General features: G+C 43.0%; 1 protein-coding gene across 1 annotated transcript in view; it reads left to right on the forward strand.

Moving 5' to 3' along the window:
• The window catches only part of LOC132096758 (ephrin type-B receptor 3-like), a 41,348-nt gene that overhangs the window by 16,337 nt on the left and 6,035 nt on the right, over window positions 1-18,976 (forward strand). Inside the window, exons 7-14 of the mRNA XM_059502346.1 lie at window positions 4,492-4,616; window positions 5,005-5,161; window positions 5,507-5,615; window positions 7,436-7,488; window positions 8,243-8,365; window positions 9,407-9,654; window positions 16,503-16,718; window positions 18,070-18,219. Of these exons, the coding sequence (XP_059358329.1) occupies window positions 4,492-4,616; window positions 5,005-5,161; window positions 5,507-5,615; window positions 7,436-7,488; window positions 8,243-8,365; window positions 9,407-9,654; window positions 16,503-16,718; window positions 18,070-18,219 (1,181 nt within the window). The remainder of the gene's footprint in view (window positions 1-4,491; window positions 4,617-5,004; window positions 5,162-5,506; window positions 5,616-7,435; window positions 7,489-8,242; window positions 8,366-9,406; window positions 9,655-16,502; window positions 16,719-18,069; window positions 18,220-18,976) is intronic.

The raw sequence follows: 18,976 nt of genomic DNA on the forward strand, positions 1-18,976 counted from the left end.
CAGTGGTGGAGGTGGTTCCCGGTTTCCGACGTTGGGGTAAGCATCCAGGTGGAACGGTTTTAGGAGGGAAACATGGAAGGAGGGAGAGATACGATAATTAACGGGCAGCTCAAGTTCATAAGTGACCGCATTAATCTGTCGTAAGATTCTGAATGGGCCTACGTACCGTGGGCTGAGCTTCTTGCTGGGCAGCCGCAACTTGAGGTCCCATGTGGAGAGCCAGACCCTTTGTCCAGGTTGGTAGGGAGGATGTGGACGATGTCGTCGGTTAGCTTGGATCTCTTGATTCCTGATGGCTCTTTGCAGACGTACATGAGTGCTGTCCCAGACCCTCTCGCTACGGCGAATCCAGTCGTTGACTGCAGGTACTAGTGATGGTTCTCCAGACCACAGGAACATGGGGGGTTGGTATCCTAGCACACATTGGAACGGTGTAAGGCCAGTGGATGAATGCCTCAATGAGTTTTGTGCGTATTCCGCCCATGGAAGGAACTCTGACCACCGATGCTGCTCACGTCCACAGTATGACCTGAGGTATCTGCCAATCTCCTGATTCAATCTCTCCACTTGCCCATTCGATTGAGGGTGGTAACCTGAAGTTAAACTGACATTAATGTCCAATTGTTTACAGAATGCTCTCCATACCTGGGACGTGAACTGGGTTCCTCTGTCTGAGACAATGTCTTCGGGGATACCGTACATCCTGAAGACGTTGTGAAACATCGCTTGAGCGGTATCCATCGCTGTGGGAAGACCTTTCAGAGGTATGAGTCTACATGCCTTGGAGAAGCGGTCAATGATTACAAGGATTGTAGTGAAACCGTCAGATGGGGGTAGATCGGTGACAAAGTCAATGAATAGGTGTGACCAAGGTCTCTGCGGTATGGGTAATGGTTGTAGCAGACCTGATGGGAGTTCTTTGGGGGTTTTTGACTGTGCACACACAGGACATGACTTGACGTAATTTGCTACATCTTTGACCATAGCAGGCCACCAGAAAGAATTCTGCATGAGGTGTAGTGTGCGAGAGATACCTGGATGCCCGGAGCACAGTGAAGTATGGACCCACTGTAAGACTCGTGGTCGAATCCTGGAAGGAACATAGTGTTTATTAGCAGGACAACCTGGAGGTGTGGGTTTGTTGTATTGTTCCTTTTGAATCTCATCCATTATGTCCCACGTGACTGGTGCTATGATGATGGACGGTGGTAGGATAGATTCAGGTTGGTGATCTGTCAATGGATGGTCATGTCTTCTGGAAAGAGTGTCTGCCTTGCTATTTTTACTGCCAGGGCGGTAAGTCACTGCGAATTGGAACCTGGTGAAAAACAAGGACCAGCGAGCCTGGCGAGGATTTAATCTCTTGGCACTTTTGATATATTCAAGGTTCTTATGATCAGTGATTACCTGGAAGGGGTGAGCGGAACCCTCCAACCAGTGCCTCCATTCCTCAATGGCCGCCTTCATAGCCACTAGCTCTTTGTTTCCGACATCATAATTATGCTCAGCATCCGTGAGTTTCCTTGAAAAGTAAGCACAGAGGAAAAGCTTGCCTGGTTGTCCGTGGCGTTGGGAGAGCACTGCACCTATCCCACAGTCGGAGGCATCAACCTCCAGTACAAATGGCAAGTTGGGGTCAGGGTGTTTCAAGATGGGTGCAGTGGAAAAGCTGTTCTTGAGGTCAGAGAATGCTTGCGTAGCTCGATCAGTCCATTTCAACTTGGATGGTTTACCTTTCAATAGTGACGTCAAAGGTGCTGCTGTGATGCTGTAGTTCCTTATGAAACGTCGGTAGAAATGTGCGAATCCCAGAAAGCGTTGAAGCTCCTTCACAGTGGTGGGTCGTGGCCATTCAGTGACTGCCTTGATCTTGGATTGGTCCACTTCCACACCTTGATGGCTGACATTGTAGCCTAGGAAAGAGGTTCGTTGTACATGGAATTCACATTTCTCTGCCTTGACATAGAGTTGATTCTCTAATAGCATGGTAAGTACTGTTCTGACATGACCCTTGTGTTCCTCTTCAGACTTGGAATAGATCAAGATATCTTCAATGTAAGCTACTCCAAATTTGTTCAAGAGGTCTTTGAAAATCTCATTCATGAATGACTGGAATACCGCAGGTGCATTGGCCAGCCCATATGGCATAACCTGGTACTCATAGTGCCCCCTAGTGGTCAGATATGCAGTCTTCCATTTATCACCCGCCTTGATCTTGATGAGGTTATAGGCACTTCTCAAATCTAATTTAGTGTAAATCTTGGCTTCTCTAAGTTGTTCAAGTGCTGCAGGGACTAGTGGCAGTGGATAACGGAACTTGATAGTAACATTGTTCAAACCTCTTTAATCGATGCAGGGGCGCAGTCCTCCCATCCTTTTTCTCCACGAAGAAGAATCCTGCTGCAGCTGGGGAAGTGGATGGATGGATGAATCCAGAGCTGAGAGCTTCCTCAATATATGCGTCCATGGCTTGACTTTCCGGACGTGACAGTGGATAGATCTTACTCTTGGGTGGCATGGCGTTGGGTAATAGCTCTATGGCGCAATCCCAAGGACGATGAGATGGCAGTTGAGTGGCCTTAGTTTTGCTGAAGACCTCTTGAAGGTCCTGATAATGGGATGGTATGGTGACGGGCTTGCACTCTGGACTTTCGATGCTGGTAGTGAGACAAGACTTAGAAAGGACGTTATTCAGACACTTGGAGAAACAGAATTGTGACCAATGTTTGATCTCACCACTCTGCCAGGAAATGGCTGGGTCGCGAACAGATAACCAGGGATATCCAAGGATGATTTCATGGCATGGAGAGTCAATGACATAGAAGGTGATAGTTTCTTGGTGAAAGAGGCCTATCTGCATCTTCATGGGTTGTGTTTGTTGAGTTATGCCCCTTCCAATGGGTTTGTTATTCACAGCATTCACCTTGATAGGTGGGTCACATGGTAGTACGGGGATGTGGTAGGTTGTAACAAGGTCCTGATGAATGAGGTTTAATGCTGAGCCAGAGTCAATTAGCGCTGTGAATTCAAACGAGTCGTTTTCAGTAGTCATCTTGACAATGGTAGTGAGAGATTTAACATTGCGAATGGGAATATGTTCAACACTAACCCGGCTGTTGTCAGTGAAGTCTCTCCGAGCCTTGAGTGGACACATTGCGTTGTGATGGGCTGCACTACAGCAGTAGAAACATAGATTCTGGTCGACTCGTCTCGATCTCTCGTCAGATGACAACCTTGTCACTCCTAGTTGCATGGGCTCAGATTTGGCATGATCATTGACATGACTTGATTCGGACATCTGTGTAACTTGGGGGATATGCATGACATTCGTTGACTTGGGTTGAGGGCGGTGAGTGCGAATGAGGTCATCGATCTTGATAGCCAACGTGACATAATCAGAGAAGGAATAGTCCTCACCTTTACAAGCAAGCTCTGCCTGTTTAAACTGCGACGAAACATGGCCTTGAGCGCTACGTCGTTCCACCCACTCTGAGCAGCAATTGTTCTGAACTCGATAGCATGTTCAGCGGCCGATTTGCGGCCTTGAGTGAGTTGCATTAGACGAGTGGATACATCCTTACCACCTGCCGGGTATTCAAACACATCTCTGAGTTGTTTTATGAAATATGGATAGGATGTTTGAAACAGACGGTCAGTTTCCCAAACTGCTGCGGCCCACTCGATCGCTTTGCCCATTAACAATGTCATGAGGAAAGCACACTTCTTCTCATCAGAGTCAAAGTTACTCCCTTGATGCATGAGAAAGATCTCAACTTGCCGAATGAAACCTTTACATTGTTCAGCAGAACCGTTGAATTTGTCAGGAATTGCAAAATTTACCTTTATGGGCATAGGTAGTGGTAGCGATCGTAGATACCGAGTGAGATAGTCGTTAGCCACTTGAGCTTTAGCCAGTTGGTCACGGTACTCCTTGAGAACATCGCTCTGATAAGCGAACACGGCCTGTAGATTCGTTACTTCTGCTGGATTCTTCGGTGGCGAAGTATTATGTAATGACGCGGAGGCGGCGTTAGAATCCATGTGCAGTTTTTTAATAACATCCACGGCAGACAAATCCAAAACAGTAGGCAGATAATCATAAACGTAGAAGGCAGAGGTACGTACACAGATAGGCAGTCCAATCCAAACAACAAGACAGTGGGCAAATCCAAAAGGCAGAAACAGGGAAACCAGGCAAAGATCATACACAATAAGGCAAACTATGGCAATGGGAAGAACGCTCGGTAAGGCAGACAGGCTGGCAATACTTTGCAAAGTACTCGTGGCTCCGGCCATGCTTAAATGTCTACCAAACAGGAAGTGACAAGTGAAGCATAGGGAGTGGAACACAGTCAGTACTCGGGCGAGGGCTGCCTCTGCTGGCGTGGCGTTACACCGACCCACCAGTAAAGAGTCACAGTCTTAAATAATCTGATGTTATTCTAATAAAGTTATTCTGCTTTTTCTCTCTCCATCTCTGAACACCTCCAGCTCCATCAGCGGTCCCCACCGTCCACTTAATGCGGGCCACAGCTGGCACTCTCAGCCTCTCCTGGCTGCCCCCAGAGCGGCCCAATGGCGTGATCCTGGATTATGAGATCAAGTACCAGGAGAGGGTGAGGAACTGCTGTGCATCTAAATCACCCCTGACTGAAGAACTCTTGAACCCCAGCCAGAGGACATTACACCAGGCACCCAGCATGGGTTTAACTGGCTTGAGCTCAAAGTAGCCCTGGCTCGTCTTAAAGTGGAGTACAATGGAACAACAGATGGCCACTGGTCAAAACCCAGTGGCTAATTCTAAAAAAAGTGGAGCTTAATTCGTCTATAGGATTTACTTGCAGCCGAGTGTTTGGATGACAGTTTTAGCCCAGGATTGTCTTTTCAAATACTTTTGAGCCGCTAATTGCAGCGAAAACTGTTAACTAAACATTCACTCTAAGCATTCAGTGACTCAAGAGTCTAGTTTCAGTCTTTTAATCTCTATGTGTTTCTGTTTCTCAGGGAGAGTCGTTCTCACACACCGTCACTGCACAGCACACTTCTGCCAAAGTGGAGGGTTTAAAAGCTGGCACGGTGTACGTCGTGCAGGTACGTGCTCGGACCGTAGCAGGTTACGGACGCTATAGCAGCCCGGTGGACTTCAGTACAAGTCTGTATGGTAAGAACACAGACGGTTTCTTTCTTATGCATCTGTTACAAAGATACTGAGTGGCTAAGTGCATTTTTTTATATGCCAAACCATGTAAACCTACCCATAGGGGGAAAAAAATCACAAATGAGGTCTGAATTGTTTATCCTTCTGTTAAAATCTCTAAGATTTCATTATAAATTGAAACATTTTGCATCAGATTCTTTCAAGGCTGTATCATTTATTACCTTGTCAACAGCAACAGTCTATTTTCATTCTTCCTGATAGATTTGAAAAGAAACATTGCATATGAAGTGCAGTTAAGCATATTTTACCATTATTGGTATTCTAAATGTATTTCTATACATGTGACAGATGACCCAGAGCGGTCAGTGCAGGACCTGTTGCCGCTCATTGTGGGCTCTGCCTCGGCTGGATTTGTGGTCATCCTCGCCATGGTGGTCATTGCTGTTGTCTGCCTTAAGTAAGTATTATTAATAAACAGCCATACATGACTTCATGTCATCATTTAGCCACCCTCATGTTGTTCAAAACTAGATGATTTTCTTTCTTCTGTGGACCACAAAACAAGACATTTACATTTATTTTTCCAACATTGCTTTGGACATTTTCATTGTTTGGGTAATATTGAGTAAAACATTCTTCAGAATATCAAAATAAGTCAACATGAATCCATTTTACTTGCATAATGTGGCTGAAACAGGGTTTTAAATTTGATGTCTTTCTGCTTTACATTCGTAATACTAATTTATAAAGTCAAAGAAATACTATTATCCAATTTTCCTTTTTCCTATTGGAGGAAATGAGAGCACAAAAACTATATTTGTTGTCATTTCTGCTCCCCACTATAGAAGTTTAACCAACTTTGTCAAATCACGTTTCTGAGAACCCTCCAAATGTGAAAAAGATGCAATCCATCATGCAATCAAGAATTTCCCATGCAGATTTTGCAACAACTTCAAGTTGGTCACACGGATTCACCAGACTTACCAAGCAATAGCTGCTTGATTTGAAAATGAGCATAGAATGCTACACTGTTGACAACAGACAATGGCCTTTTTGGCTTGTAAAATGTCCACGCCTTTAGACCAGGAACTTGTAGTAAGAAAGTAAACAGGGTCTATTTAGATTTCATGTTGATTTAGCAAAGAGCTCTTTGTATTGTTTATCATTTCAATGCCTCAGTACTTGGAGTCAAACAAACTCAATAGCCCAACAGCAAAATGTGATCAGACAGTGACTGCAAAACAGACTTCAAAGTGCGTCTGACTTCGGATATTTATGAGACTCTCACAAGATGCTCATTTGAGGCCACTTCGCCCAGATCCGAGCAAAGACTGGGACATTGCCAATCACTCCAGAGACGGCAGACTGCCACAGTGTCTATTTGACACATTCTTCTTGACTGTAACCGCCTTGTTGTGCCAAAACATCTCCTCCTCTCCGCTTCAAGCTCTTTCTTCTCTCTCATTCATGCCCTCTGTGCTAGTATCCTAATGTGTTCTTTGTGTGTGTGTGTGTGTGTGTGTGTGTGTGTGTGTGTGTGTGTGTGTGCGTGCTTAAGCGTCATTCTTTTCCTTCTGACATTTAAATTGGAGATGAGATGCTAATTAGCAGCAGGCGTCATTGTTAGCACAGGTCAAGAGACAAAAGGAACCCCACAGATGGTGAATTCCAATAGGCCCCTTTGCTCCCGTTCCCTTTCAAACAAGCTACTTATGCAGAGTTAGCGAAACAAAGAGATCTTAATGAGAAGGCCGAGATTTAAATACACTGTTTACTGTCTTCAGACACTTGATACAGGCATGAACCCAGAACAGATTAGCATGTATGTTCTTGGGCCTGGTTATTTGTTCCTCGCTTAAAGCTCAACCTATGATTTGGTGTTAATTGACTTACTGTTTTTGGGGGACTTCCTACATTTTGGCTCATCTGAACCGTGTAATGGAGCGGTTCTGGTTTGAAGCGACGACAAGACAGTCTTGACGGTTGATCTTTCGTGCTGCTTGTTGTGCTGACCCGGCCTTTGAATCCTGCTTGTACTGTATCGCAATTAGGCGGAATGGCGAGAAATCATAAGTGCATTACCTGTGTGTAAGTTTAGATTGATAAAACTAGCTTTTCGTGCAATTTGAGGGACGTAATTGATGATTGAAGCATATGAAATACCTAAAGCACTCAAATGTTCTCTTTCACAAAATGCCCCAGTTACTTTTTTTGTGCCTGTAGTGTGTAAATCCAGTCTAAAGCCAGACTCTCAGTGTGTGTATAATCTGGTTACAGACGGCAGCGTACTGGCTCTGAGCTGGAGTATACTGAAAAACTGCAGCAGTACGGTGAGTATATCTGCACTGTTTGCCAAAAACATATTTCTTGCTGTGACCAGAGAAAGCTTGTGAAAATGATGTAGTGACATATGGGGACAGCCTATAGTTCAAGATTAATTCAACTTCTACACTGTTAAAATGTTCATTATTTTAATAAGAAAATAATGCAAAAATGTTGCAATAAAAATCTGTCCATTTTTTAAACGAAGTATATATAGTGGGAAAATAACAAAACATAATTTTTCTGTAAAATATATGTTTTTGGATGAAAAAAAAGTATGTATTACCATATAATTTAATGTCAAAATATAATATTTGTATTTAACAAGAATACAGCAGAAAATGATGGCGTTTCTGATAAAAAAAAAAAAGAAATGTTTATCTTATTATTTATAATGAAAAACAATAATAAGTGCTTAACTGTATTGGCACATTGGGCTGTATTACGTTTCCCTAAAACATTTAGGGAATTTTTACAGTTTACACTCTTAAAAATAAAGGTGATTCCAAAGAAGAACCATGTTTGGTTCAGTAATTGTTTTTTTAAATAACCATCTTTTTCTTAACTTTTTTATAATCTGAAGAACCTTTTGTAAAATAGAAAGGTTCTTAAGATGTTAAAGGTTCTTTATGGAACCAATTAGACAAAAAAGTTTCTTCGATGGCATCATGAAGCACCTTTATTTTTAAGAGTGTACCTAGCCTATTTAAAGAAATTACAAAAAGAATGAACTGAAAAATATTCTTGGTCTTTTGGTTTTAGTATCCCCCGGTGTAAAAGTTTACATTGACCCTTTTACATATGAAGACCCGAATGAAGCCGTTCATGAGTTTGCCCGAGAGATTGACATCTCATGTGTGAAGATAGAGGAAGTCATTGGAGCAGGTAAACCACATTTATCAGTATTAACAACAGTCCTTTCTGATTAATGAAGATTATACTAACACCTGATTTTTAATTTTACATTAACCTATAAAATATTAAAGTTTGGTGGAATTCTCTGTTTATTAATATTACCATGAGCTGCATATGTCTAACAATATAAAGAAAAATCTTACACCGCTGTTCATAAGTTTGAAAGAAGACCCATTAAGGCTACGTTTATTTAATCCAAATTAAAGTAAAAATACTTGTGATCATTTCTTTTTTTATATTTGCAAATGTAATTTATTCCTCTGATGTAAAGTTACATTTTCAGCAGCCTTCAGTGTCAGATGATTTCTGAAGGTTCATTCTAATATGCTGATCTGATGCTCAAGAAAGATTTGTTATTATTATCAGTGTGGAAAACAGCTGCTTAATAACTGTATAATTAGTTGCATTCTATAATTTAGATTCAGGGTTTTTGTCTTTTGTGTCCATAACCCCTGTAAGAACAGACATGCAACCTCCCAGTTAAGAACCACTGCCTCAGAGGAAACATTTTAAAAATATGTATTTATAATTGTTTATAATAAACCATATTCTTGAGAGATGAGTTTATTCTGTAACTAACCATATGCATGCTGCTTGCTGCCTTTACCTATGTTTTTTTATTATTATTATTATTTATTTATCCCTGTGCTTGTGTTTGGCTACTTCCATGTTTTACGATCTGAATCAATCCCCTCCACCTCATTTCAATCTTGCAACTCCAGAATCCAGGCCCAAAACTCCCACAACCCTTAAATTCCTGTCTCCTCCCTCTCCACAACGTGTCCCTAAACTCCTCTCTCACCCACTCTCTCCATCCGTCCCCTGCCTATTCAAACCCTAAACTGCTGCCATCCGTTCTTTTCTCTCATTTGCACTTCCCTTGGTTTTCAGCGGTGCATCATTTCTTCCCTCGAATGATTTTTTGATCCTGAGCTCAAACCAATAATCCTCCCTGTCCCTCACACCCCCTCCCCACTCCCTCTCTCCTCTTCCTCTGTTCCATTCATCCAGGAGAGTTCGGGGAGGTGTGTCGAGGCCGACTCAAGCAGCCTGGCCGAAAGGAGACAACCGTGGCCATCAAGACGCTGAAGGCGGGCTACACGGAGCGCCAAAGACGAGACTTCCTTAGCGAGGCCAGCATCATGGGCCAGTTTGACCATCCCAATGTCATCCATTTGGAGGGAGTTCTGACCAGGAGCTGCCCGGTGCTTATAGTTACAGAGTTCATGGAGAACGGAGCACTCGACTCCTTCCTAAGAGTAAGTTCTTTAATGCAAAACTGCTTTATCGCATTAGCCTTACTTCTCAGTAAACAGCATCAGGAGCTGAGCCCATGGGCATTTCAGACATCATTAGTGTGACCCGACTACGCTATCCAGGTTAACGGATTTCTAACCGTGTTAAATTTGCTCACTGGTACATTTGACAAAAATATAGTTCTTAAAAAGGTTACCATTCTTGTGCCATTATTCATCATAATGGATAATACACTTTAATTTCATCATTTTAAAAACTGTATTTAATCTTATAAAAAACTGTAAGAAATCTTAACAGTATTTTAAATATTTTATTTGACTTAAAATTTGGGTCACACTTTATTTTAAGGTCCAATTATTGCTATAAACAAACCATTAGCTACTTTTTTAAAGGGTTAGGGATGCAGAATATATGCTTTGTCAATATGTTAGTTATAAGCATTTTAATAAGCAACTACTTAATAGTGAGAATAGTGTTCGTGTGATTTCCTGAAACTAAAAAATAGAGTGCTAGAAATGCAAAGATTGATTCTTGGCGAAATGCACATGCATGAACTGATAGTTCAGATTTAGTAGTTGAGAAACTATTTTTATTGTTGTTGTGCACCTGCCTTTAATCATGAAATTTGTGGGCCAAACTTACACATCAACATGAAAATTGCAATAGAAACTGTATATGCATGCTCCACAACATTTCAGAGAGTTGAAACTTTGCAGGCATGTTCATGACCCTAAATGAGAAATACACAATTAAAATAATAATAATAATAATTCCTAGGTTTACAAGTGTTTCTGACAACTCAAAAATGTGTTATGGACCTGTAATGAACTTCAAGGTTGGGGTAAAGGAAGGAGACCAGGGTCGGCGTATGGGGCTCGTGAGAAGCTTTATTTACCAAACCAAAAATAAAACAAAGAAACAGTCGCGGCAGGTGCGCGCACTTCGCAGCTTTCGCTTTCACTTTACTGTCCGTTTCCGCAGCCTTCTCGGTCCAGCACGAGTCCCCGTCTCTCTCGTCCTTCGGCAGCTGTCGCTCTCCTTAAATGGTTCCCCACGCCAATCACTGCAACGAGATCCAGCTGTTACTTGTTTCTCACCTGAACCACTTACCGCCGCTCGTCTCTTCACTCGCTCTCCCTTTGCAGACTTCGCTAAACCACGCCTCCCCCGCCACATACCCCCAACGCCCGACTCAGGCCGGGGAGCCATCCGGCATGCAGCACCCCCCCCCCCCCCCATTCCTGGAGAGGAAGTCGGCCACAGCCATCTGCGCCCCCGGCCTGTGAATCACCATGAACTTAAACGGCTGTAAAGCTAGATACCAACGGGTGATTTGTGCGTTGGTATCCTTCATGCGGTGGAGCCACTGGAGAGGCGCGTGGTCCGAGCAGAGGGTGAACTCCCGTCCCAGGAGATAGTAAGGAAGGGTGAGAACCGCCCACCTGATGGCCAAACACTCCTTCTCTATGGTGCTGTACTTAGTCTCCCTTTTTGAGAGCTTACGACTAATGTACAGCACCGGGCGGTCCTCCTCCCCCATCTCCTGGGACAGGACCGCGCCCAGCCCCCTGTCCGAAGCGTCGGTCTGCAAAAGAAAGGGGAGAGCAAAATTAGGAGAGTGCAGGAGCGGCCCGCCACACAGGGCCGCCTTAACTCGGGTAAAGGCCCGTTGGCACGGCTCCGTCCATTGGACCGTATCCGGTACCTCCTTTTTAGTGAGGTCAGTCAACGGGCTGGTGAGGTCCGAATAATGAGGAAAAAACCTCCTATAATATCCCGCCAGCCCCAAGAACTGCCTCACCTCCTTTTTGGTCTTGGGCCTGGGACAGGTTGCAATTGCTGCCGTCTTATCAATTTGGGGACGCACCTGCCCGTGGCCCAAGTGGAAGCCCAAATACTTTACCTCCACCCGCCCAACTGCGCACTTCTTCGGGTTGGCCGTTAGCCCCGCCCGTCTCAGCGCCCTGAGGACCGCCCTCACATGCTCCATATGCCGCTGCCAGTCCCCACTATAGATGATAATATCATCCAGGTAGGCTGCGGCATATGCAGCATGGGGCCGCAGCACTCGATCCATGAGGCGCTGAAACGTAGCCGGGGCCCCGAACAAGCCGAACGGAAGCGTAACAAATTGGTGTAATCCGAACGGCGTGGTGAAGGCTGTCTTTTCTTTGGACATGGGAGATAAGGGGATCTGCCAGTATCCTTTGGTTAAGTCCAATGTCGAATAAAAACGAGCCGTGCCTAACCGATCGAGCAACTCGTCAATTCGCGGCATTGGATAAGCATCAAATTTGGAAAAACTTCATTCACCCTGCGATAGTCTACACAGAACCGTACCGAGCCGTCCGTTTTGGGCACCAAAACTATCGGGCTCGTCCAATCGCTGTGTGACTCCTCGATTACCCCCATCCCCAGCATGGCCTCTAATTCAGTCTGAACTACCTTTTTCTTGTGTTCAGGCAATCTATACGGCCGGCTGCAAATTACAACACCCGGCTCTGTCTCAATGTGGTGCTGAATCAGGTCCGTACGACCAGGTAGGGGCGAAAATACATCCGCAAATTCTACCTGCAAAACCGCGCGATGTCAGTGAGCTGCGAGGGCGAGAGGTGGTCCCCTCCTAGGGCCAGTGCGAGGGGTTTTCTTTAACAATCGCTTCTGGCCCGAGATCCTCCTCCCCACTCACTACCATCGCTAGCAACACTGACTCCTCCCCGCTCCATTTTTTAAGGAGGTTGAGGTGGTAGATTAACCGTGAGTCGCCTCTATCTGTTCGTACTACCTCATAATTGAGATCCCCTATCCGCCGTGTGACCTCAAAGGGTCCTTGCCACTTGGCTAACAATTTGGAGCTAGAGGTTGGCAGTAATACGAGCACTTTATCTCCCGGTGTAAATTCTCGCAGCTTAGCTCCCCGGTTATATAGCTGGCTTTGTCTGCCCTGGGCCTGGAGCAAATTCTCCATAGAGAGCCGCCCCAGTGTATGGAGTTTTGTGCGCAGGTCCAGGACATATTGAATTTCATTTTTGCTATCCGAGTGTCCGTCCTCCCAAGTTTCTCTCAGGACGTCTAGCACCCCCCGGGGCTGACGTCCATAGAGAAGCTCGAAGGGGGAAAACCCCGTGGAAGCTTGGGGGACCTCGCGCACAGCAAATAAGAGGGGTTCTAGCCAACGGTCCCAATTTTTTGGGTCTTCTTGTACGAACTTCCGGATCATGGTTTTTAATGTGCGATTAAACCGTTCGACCAGACCGTCCGTTTGTGGGTGATAGACGCTGGTACGCACCGCTTTAATGCCCAACAATCCATACAATTTGCTTAACGTGCGTGACATAAACGCTGTGCCATGGTCCGTGAGAATCTCCTTTGGGATTCCCACGCGGGAGATTAAACGAAACAAGGCGTCCGCCACACTCTTTGCCGAGATGTTGCGGAGCGCCACTGCTTCAGGATACTGTGTCGCGTAATCCACTTAGACCAACGCGAAACAGTGTCCCCGTGCGGATCGCTCTAACGGCCCAATCAGGTCCATACCAATTCGCTCGAAGGGGACCTGCACTAGAGGAATAGGGTGCAAAGGCGCTTTTGGAACGGCCGGTGGGTTTACCAACTGACATTCCCGACAAGACGCGCACCACCTGCGCACGTTCTCGTGAATGCCCGGCCAAAAGAATCGGGTCGTTAGGCGATTTAGTGTTGCTGCTACTCCTAAGTGCCCTGCCATAGGATTACAATGCGCCGCCTGGAAAAGCATTTCCCGACGGCTCCGCGGTACTAACAGCTGGGTTGTATCTTCCTTTGTCTGAGCGTCGTGGGTCACTCGATACAACCTGTCTTTAATAACGGCAAAATACGGGGGGGATAGCGGACGCTCAGGGTGGAGGACCCGCCCATCGATCGAGCGCACCTGCTCGAAGGCATGCTTAAGCGTCTCGTCCTGGGATTGTTCCAGGGCAAAGCCTTGCCACGCCACTCGGTTCCCCTTGGACCGCCCCACTAGGTCCTGGGACAGATTCTCCCACCTGAGCGCTCGCCCCGCCCCCCGGCCGGTTCTTTCCCCCGACGGCACCCGCTGTCAAATACCCCAGTAAATGCTGGAACGCTGGCCAATTCATCCCCAAAATTAGCGGATGCCGGAGGCGCGGACTAACGGCCACCTCCACACTATGCTTTTGGCCCCGAAATTTAATGCCTATGGCTTTTACTGGATATTCCATTAATGTTCCATATGTTGTTCGGGGCTGGGGCCGACCCTCTGGAGGATGGCTCGTCTCAGGTCGGCGTAGACCAGGAGGTTCGGGACGGGCAGTTGTTGGGCCGCCTTCTGGGCCTCCCCCGACAGCAGAGGGATCACCTGGACGGGCCAGCTGTCCATCGGCCACCCACATGCCTCTGCCGTCCGCTCGAACAGGTCGAGGAACGCCTCTGGGTCGTCAGCGGGTCCCAATCACTGCAACAAGATCCTGCTGTTACTTGTTTCTCACCTGAACCACTTACCGCCGCTCGTCTCTTCACTCGCTCTCCCGTTGCAGACTTCGCTAAACCACGCCTCCCCCGCCACAGGACCAAACTGATCCAGGGTTAATTAAACACCTGCATCTCAGTCAAACTCATCAAATCAGTATTAATGCATCGAGTCTAATATTCCTTTACAGAGTTGAAAATTCACTCTTTATCCATAAATTATTTCCTTGTACCTGTCTATGGTGGCATTATTGCTGTGAGTGATTCAAAATGACACATTTCGCTGGAAACAATTTCAGCTGAAAAGCACAAGTGCCCACTGCTAGGCATTAAATAGACCACTTTAGATTTGACATTTAATTAAAAATTATCTTACCTGCTTTATAATAAATATAGAGAATTTTGTAGTTTTTTACTCTCACCTTAAACCATCCCACAATCTGTGTCTTTGAGACTCAGTTCTAAACAAATTCAAAGCGTTTAAATTGCACCCCATTTATACTGCTGTCAATGCATTGTGACGAACTAGAACACTCCCATTATAATGAAAGAAACTGTTGAGTCGTGTTGCATTGCTCACTTGCGGTCTAGATGGGGTGTTAAAATACCTCAATCGCATATTAAATCAAGTACCATTGCAATAAAAACTGCTGCAGTGCATACATTAAAAAGAATGAAAGAAAAAGACCCAGCGTTTTCCAAAAATATGTAGCTTTTGAAAAATATCCAGGGCTATGCCTTTGCTTAGCATGGTGCTATAAGAAAAAAATGCTTGGCTTCATAATCTTTCATCAAAATGAATCAATTCCCACTGGACAAAATCAAGTTTCACTGAATACTCTGTTTCAATCTGAAGCACGTCACATTACTTTACATAACTTAAAAGTGAGCCAGAACTTCTTTAGTGCTGACAGGGGGATTTGATAACCCCTCAGCATTAAACAGTTATTCATGGTGCTTTAGACAGAGCCTCGCTTCACCTTTAACTTGTGTCAACATCTGGCATTTCAAAACCGTAAAAATACCGTAATAATCTAGTGAGACCTTGTATAGCCCCTCGGTTTCTACAGTAACACTTGATAAACAGTTCAGACGTCCTGAAGTGCGTCTTTCTCTGTCTGACTAGATGACACAACTTAAAGCCCACCCAACCAGTCCGTCATCCCCCGACATCTTCCAACGGCACAGCTTGTACTCACACAAAGTCCAGCCAGGGACACAAGCGCGCTCATTTCCACGCATACACACAAACTCGCGTCTAAAAATATCTATAAGAACAAGCTTTGGCATGATTCATCTTCAACTTTAGAAGTAGAAAAAAGCATCAACATCAAAATCTATGTCGTAGCAGAAAGTTTATTGTCACTGGAGCCAAACCAAGTGAGAATGGCTACAGACGTGACGATGTCCTTTTGCTTGAAGGCTTAGCATGAACCATGTGCTATTTGTGAACAGAAGACTTGTGAATTTCCCCTTAGAGGTTTCTTTAACAGCAGAACTTGGGCTGCAGCATTACTTTTTCATGTTGGACATAAAACCTTAATAATAGACAAGATCTCCCTTATGCTCACCAAAGCTGCATTTATTTGATTAGAAATACAGTGAAAATATTAAATAATGTTACGTAATATTTAAAAGTAGTTTTCTATTTTAATATGTTCAAATGTAATTCATTCTTGTCATATAAAGCTGAATTTTCAGCATCATTACCCCAGTCTTCAGTGTCACACGATTATTCCAAAAAGTTTTGAATGGTAATGTGCATTGGTTTGTTATTCATTTTTAAAACGTCTGTTATTGCATTATTATTATTAGGGTTAGGGTTAGGATAACTATATTATAGGTTGCATGTGACCCGTATTTAATGTAGTTTGGATCAAATTTTCTAAAGATTTATTTGATGCACCATTAGCAAATGGAGTTGCCAATAAGCCCATTTATTTTGCTGTCCCAACTCTGTACAATAATATGGTCATTTGCATTTTATTATTAGAATTTAGCATTGTTTTATTCCGGCTCTGACCCTACCCGAAACAGACTTGCAGTCCAGCAGAGAACCACTGCTTCAGAATTTCTCTGTTCAGAATATGAAAATGAAAGCATGTGGCTTTGATATTCTTTGTGAAGTGTGTAATTGAATTACGCTTTCAAACATTCAGTGCTATTGCAAAGGAAATTCCTCCATAAGGATTAGCTTTGTGGAGACACTTCTTCATAGCATTGGCATCCTGATACTCTGAAGCAGATTACGGGCTGCTGCGAGTAGAATTAGTCCAGCGGCTCTGTCAGAGTCAGGCTGATTTGAACGAGTCGAATTGGTGCAGTGTTGTGTTTACATCTGTTAATGTCACTCTCCATCTTCTATTGTACTGTTCCCGCTCAGCTGAACGATGGCAGGTTTACAGTAACGCAGCTGGTTGGCATGTTGAGGGGAATCGCAGCTGGCATGAAGTATCTGTCCGACATGAACTACGTCCATCGTGACCTGGCTGCCCGTAACGTGCTCGTCAACAGCAACCTGGTGTGCAAAGTGTCCGATTTTGGCCTCTCTCGCTTTTTGGATGATAACTCGTCTGACCCCACCTACACCAGCTCATTGGTGAGTTTGATTAAGGTCACGCATGCTTGCTCTTTTTATATAATAATACAAAATAAATAATGAAATATCCTTGTTCCAATAAATCCTACAAAACCCACTCAGCCATTATAGTAGCTTAAATAAAGTACTTTGTCTGTACAAATTGTTAACCAGTACACTTAGTACAGACAGTGCTTTCCTTTATAAATAATAAAATAAATAATCATATAAAAATTTATATTATTTTTTATTTAATTTAATTGTTTAAATAATAAAAATGACATAACTTTGGCCATTCCAGTCCATGTAAATAAAAAAATAAAATAAATGTTATTATACTATTATTACTATATTATTATTACTATTATTACAACTAACTATGTTAGCTGTTTATGTTAGCATATATGATGGTGCTATCATTTGTATTTTAATTGGTATTCATGATATCAGTTGGCAATACCATGGTACTTTGCTTTACACCATGATTTTGAATGATTACCATACCATGTTATTTCAAACGATACTATGATACCTTGCATATGCTATGGTATTTATGGACTTGATACATCTCCAAAATCATGTTAACATGGTGCTGTTTGGAATTTTTTAGTTGTTGTTGTTAGTTTATTAACCTGCAAGTCCCCATGAAATCACTTTCTGTGGATTCTAGTCTCTTGAGGGAATTTTCAGAGAGCATTTTATCGAAATCCAGGTGCCTGACAGAAATGTAGCGATATCTGCACTTTACAGATACAGTGTGCATTAAGAATTGATAAGAACAGCCTTGACCATCAGAATCGGGAGTACAGATGGCATACTTGATATGTGGAAGAAGCCTGTCTCTATCTCTGTCTGCTGGAAACATATGGATGTAGTCAGTACAGTAAGTGATGGCTTGTTCAGTGTGTCCGACATGATAAGCTCTGGATAAGGGAACTAAATGACTAGAATTCTGTATAAATCCTTTCACTTTATTTTTAGCATCTACACCAACTCTTTTGGCTAAACATGTTAAGTAAACATTTGTGTCGTTACCGGGCATGCTAGTAGACAGTGAAGATTTAGCACTAGCATGCTAGTTTAGCTCGTACTTTGCTTGGATAAGTGTATTGATTAGTCTTCCCATTCACATTGTCTGTTTGAGGGATAGATCAAACCGTTATGTTTAAAGTTAGAATCCTGCCATTTTATTTTTACTGGTTTTCATCTCAGATTAATGAACCCAGCCGGATGGCCCGTGGGGAGGAAGCCATGAGTAGGGGCTGAGTCTTAGCACTAATTAGGCAGCTGAAGACTCGAGCCGTGTCGTTGGTTTTTAAAGTCTGTGTTTGAATTTAATGGCTTCTCTCTGTGTATGTGTGTAATTGTGTAGGGGGGAAAGATCCCAATCCGCTGGACCGCCCCCGAGGCCATCGCCTTCAGAAAGTTCACTTCTGCGAGTGATGTGTGGAGCTACGGGATCGTGATGTGGGAGGTTATGTCATTCGGGGAACGCCCATACTGGGACATGAGCAATCAAGATGTATGTCAACCTTTTATGTTACATTACAAATGAATCTCCTGAAATCTCATGTTTAGGTGACATTTTAATCCAGAATGACAAGAAATGTGGATGTTTAAAAGATTTTATATTGTGACATTATTTTCATTAGAATTAGTCATATTTCTTTCGAAATTTTGATTACTCTAATGTATCCGGATGTATTCTCAATTGTGCTTTCATATTTATGCAGAAATTAAATTTAAAAAATCATTGTGTTACAGTATTAATAACAGAAAAAAATACTTTAATAGCACTTTTATTTTTGTATATTTTTTTAATCAGCCTACATAAAATGTAAGTCAATATTACTATATATACTACACTAAACACTTAATATTTAATATTTAAATTATATATTATTTGTTTGCTGTACAGCAATGATAATTACATTTTTCCATGCATTTATTATAATGGATTTATGATCATATATATAAATTAATTATATAAATGTATAGTTATTATATATTACTATAATGAATATATTCATTCTTATTTTTATTAATAGCAATTATTCATACTTTTATTTTATTTAGTAACAATAAAAAACAAAACTTTGATCAAATAAAAGGTAGTGTTTTTTTGTCATTCAGATAATTCTCAGTGGTGATTATCATATACAGGTGCATCTAAAAACAATGAATATTGTGAAAAAATTCTCTCTTTTTTTGTAACTTATTTCTAAAAGTGAAAATTTCATATATTATACATTCATTACATGTAAAGTAAAACATTTTTA

The sequence above is a fragment of the Carassius carassius genome, chromosome 20 (assembly GCF_963082965.1).
Source record: "Carassius carassius chromosome 20, fCarCar2.1, whole genome shotgun sequence".
In the NCBI taxonomy this organism is placed as follows: Eukaryota; Metazoa; Chordata; class Actinopteri; order Cypriniformes; family Cyprinidae; genus Carassius; species Carassius carassius.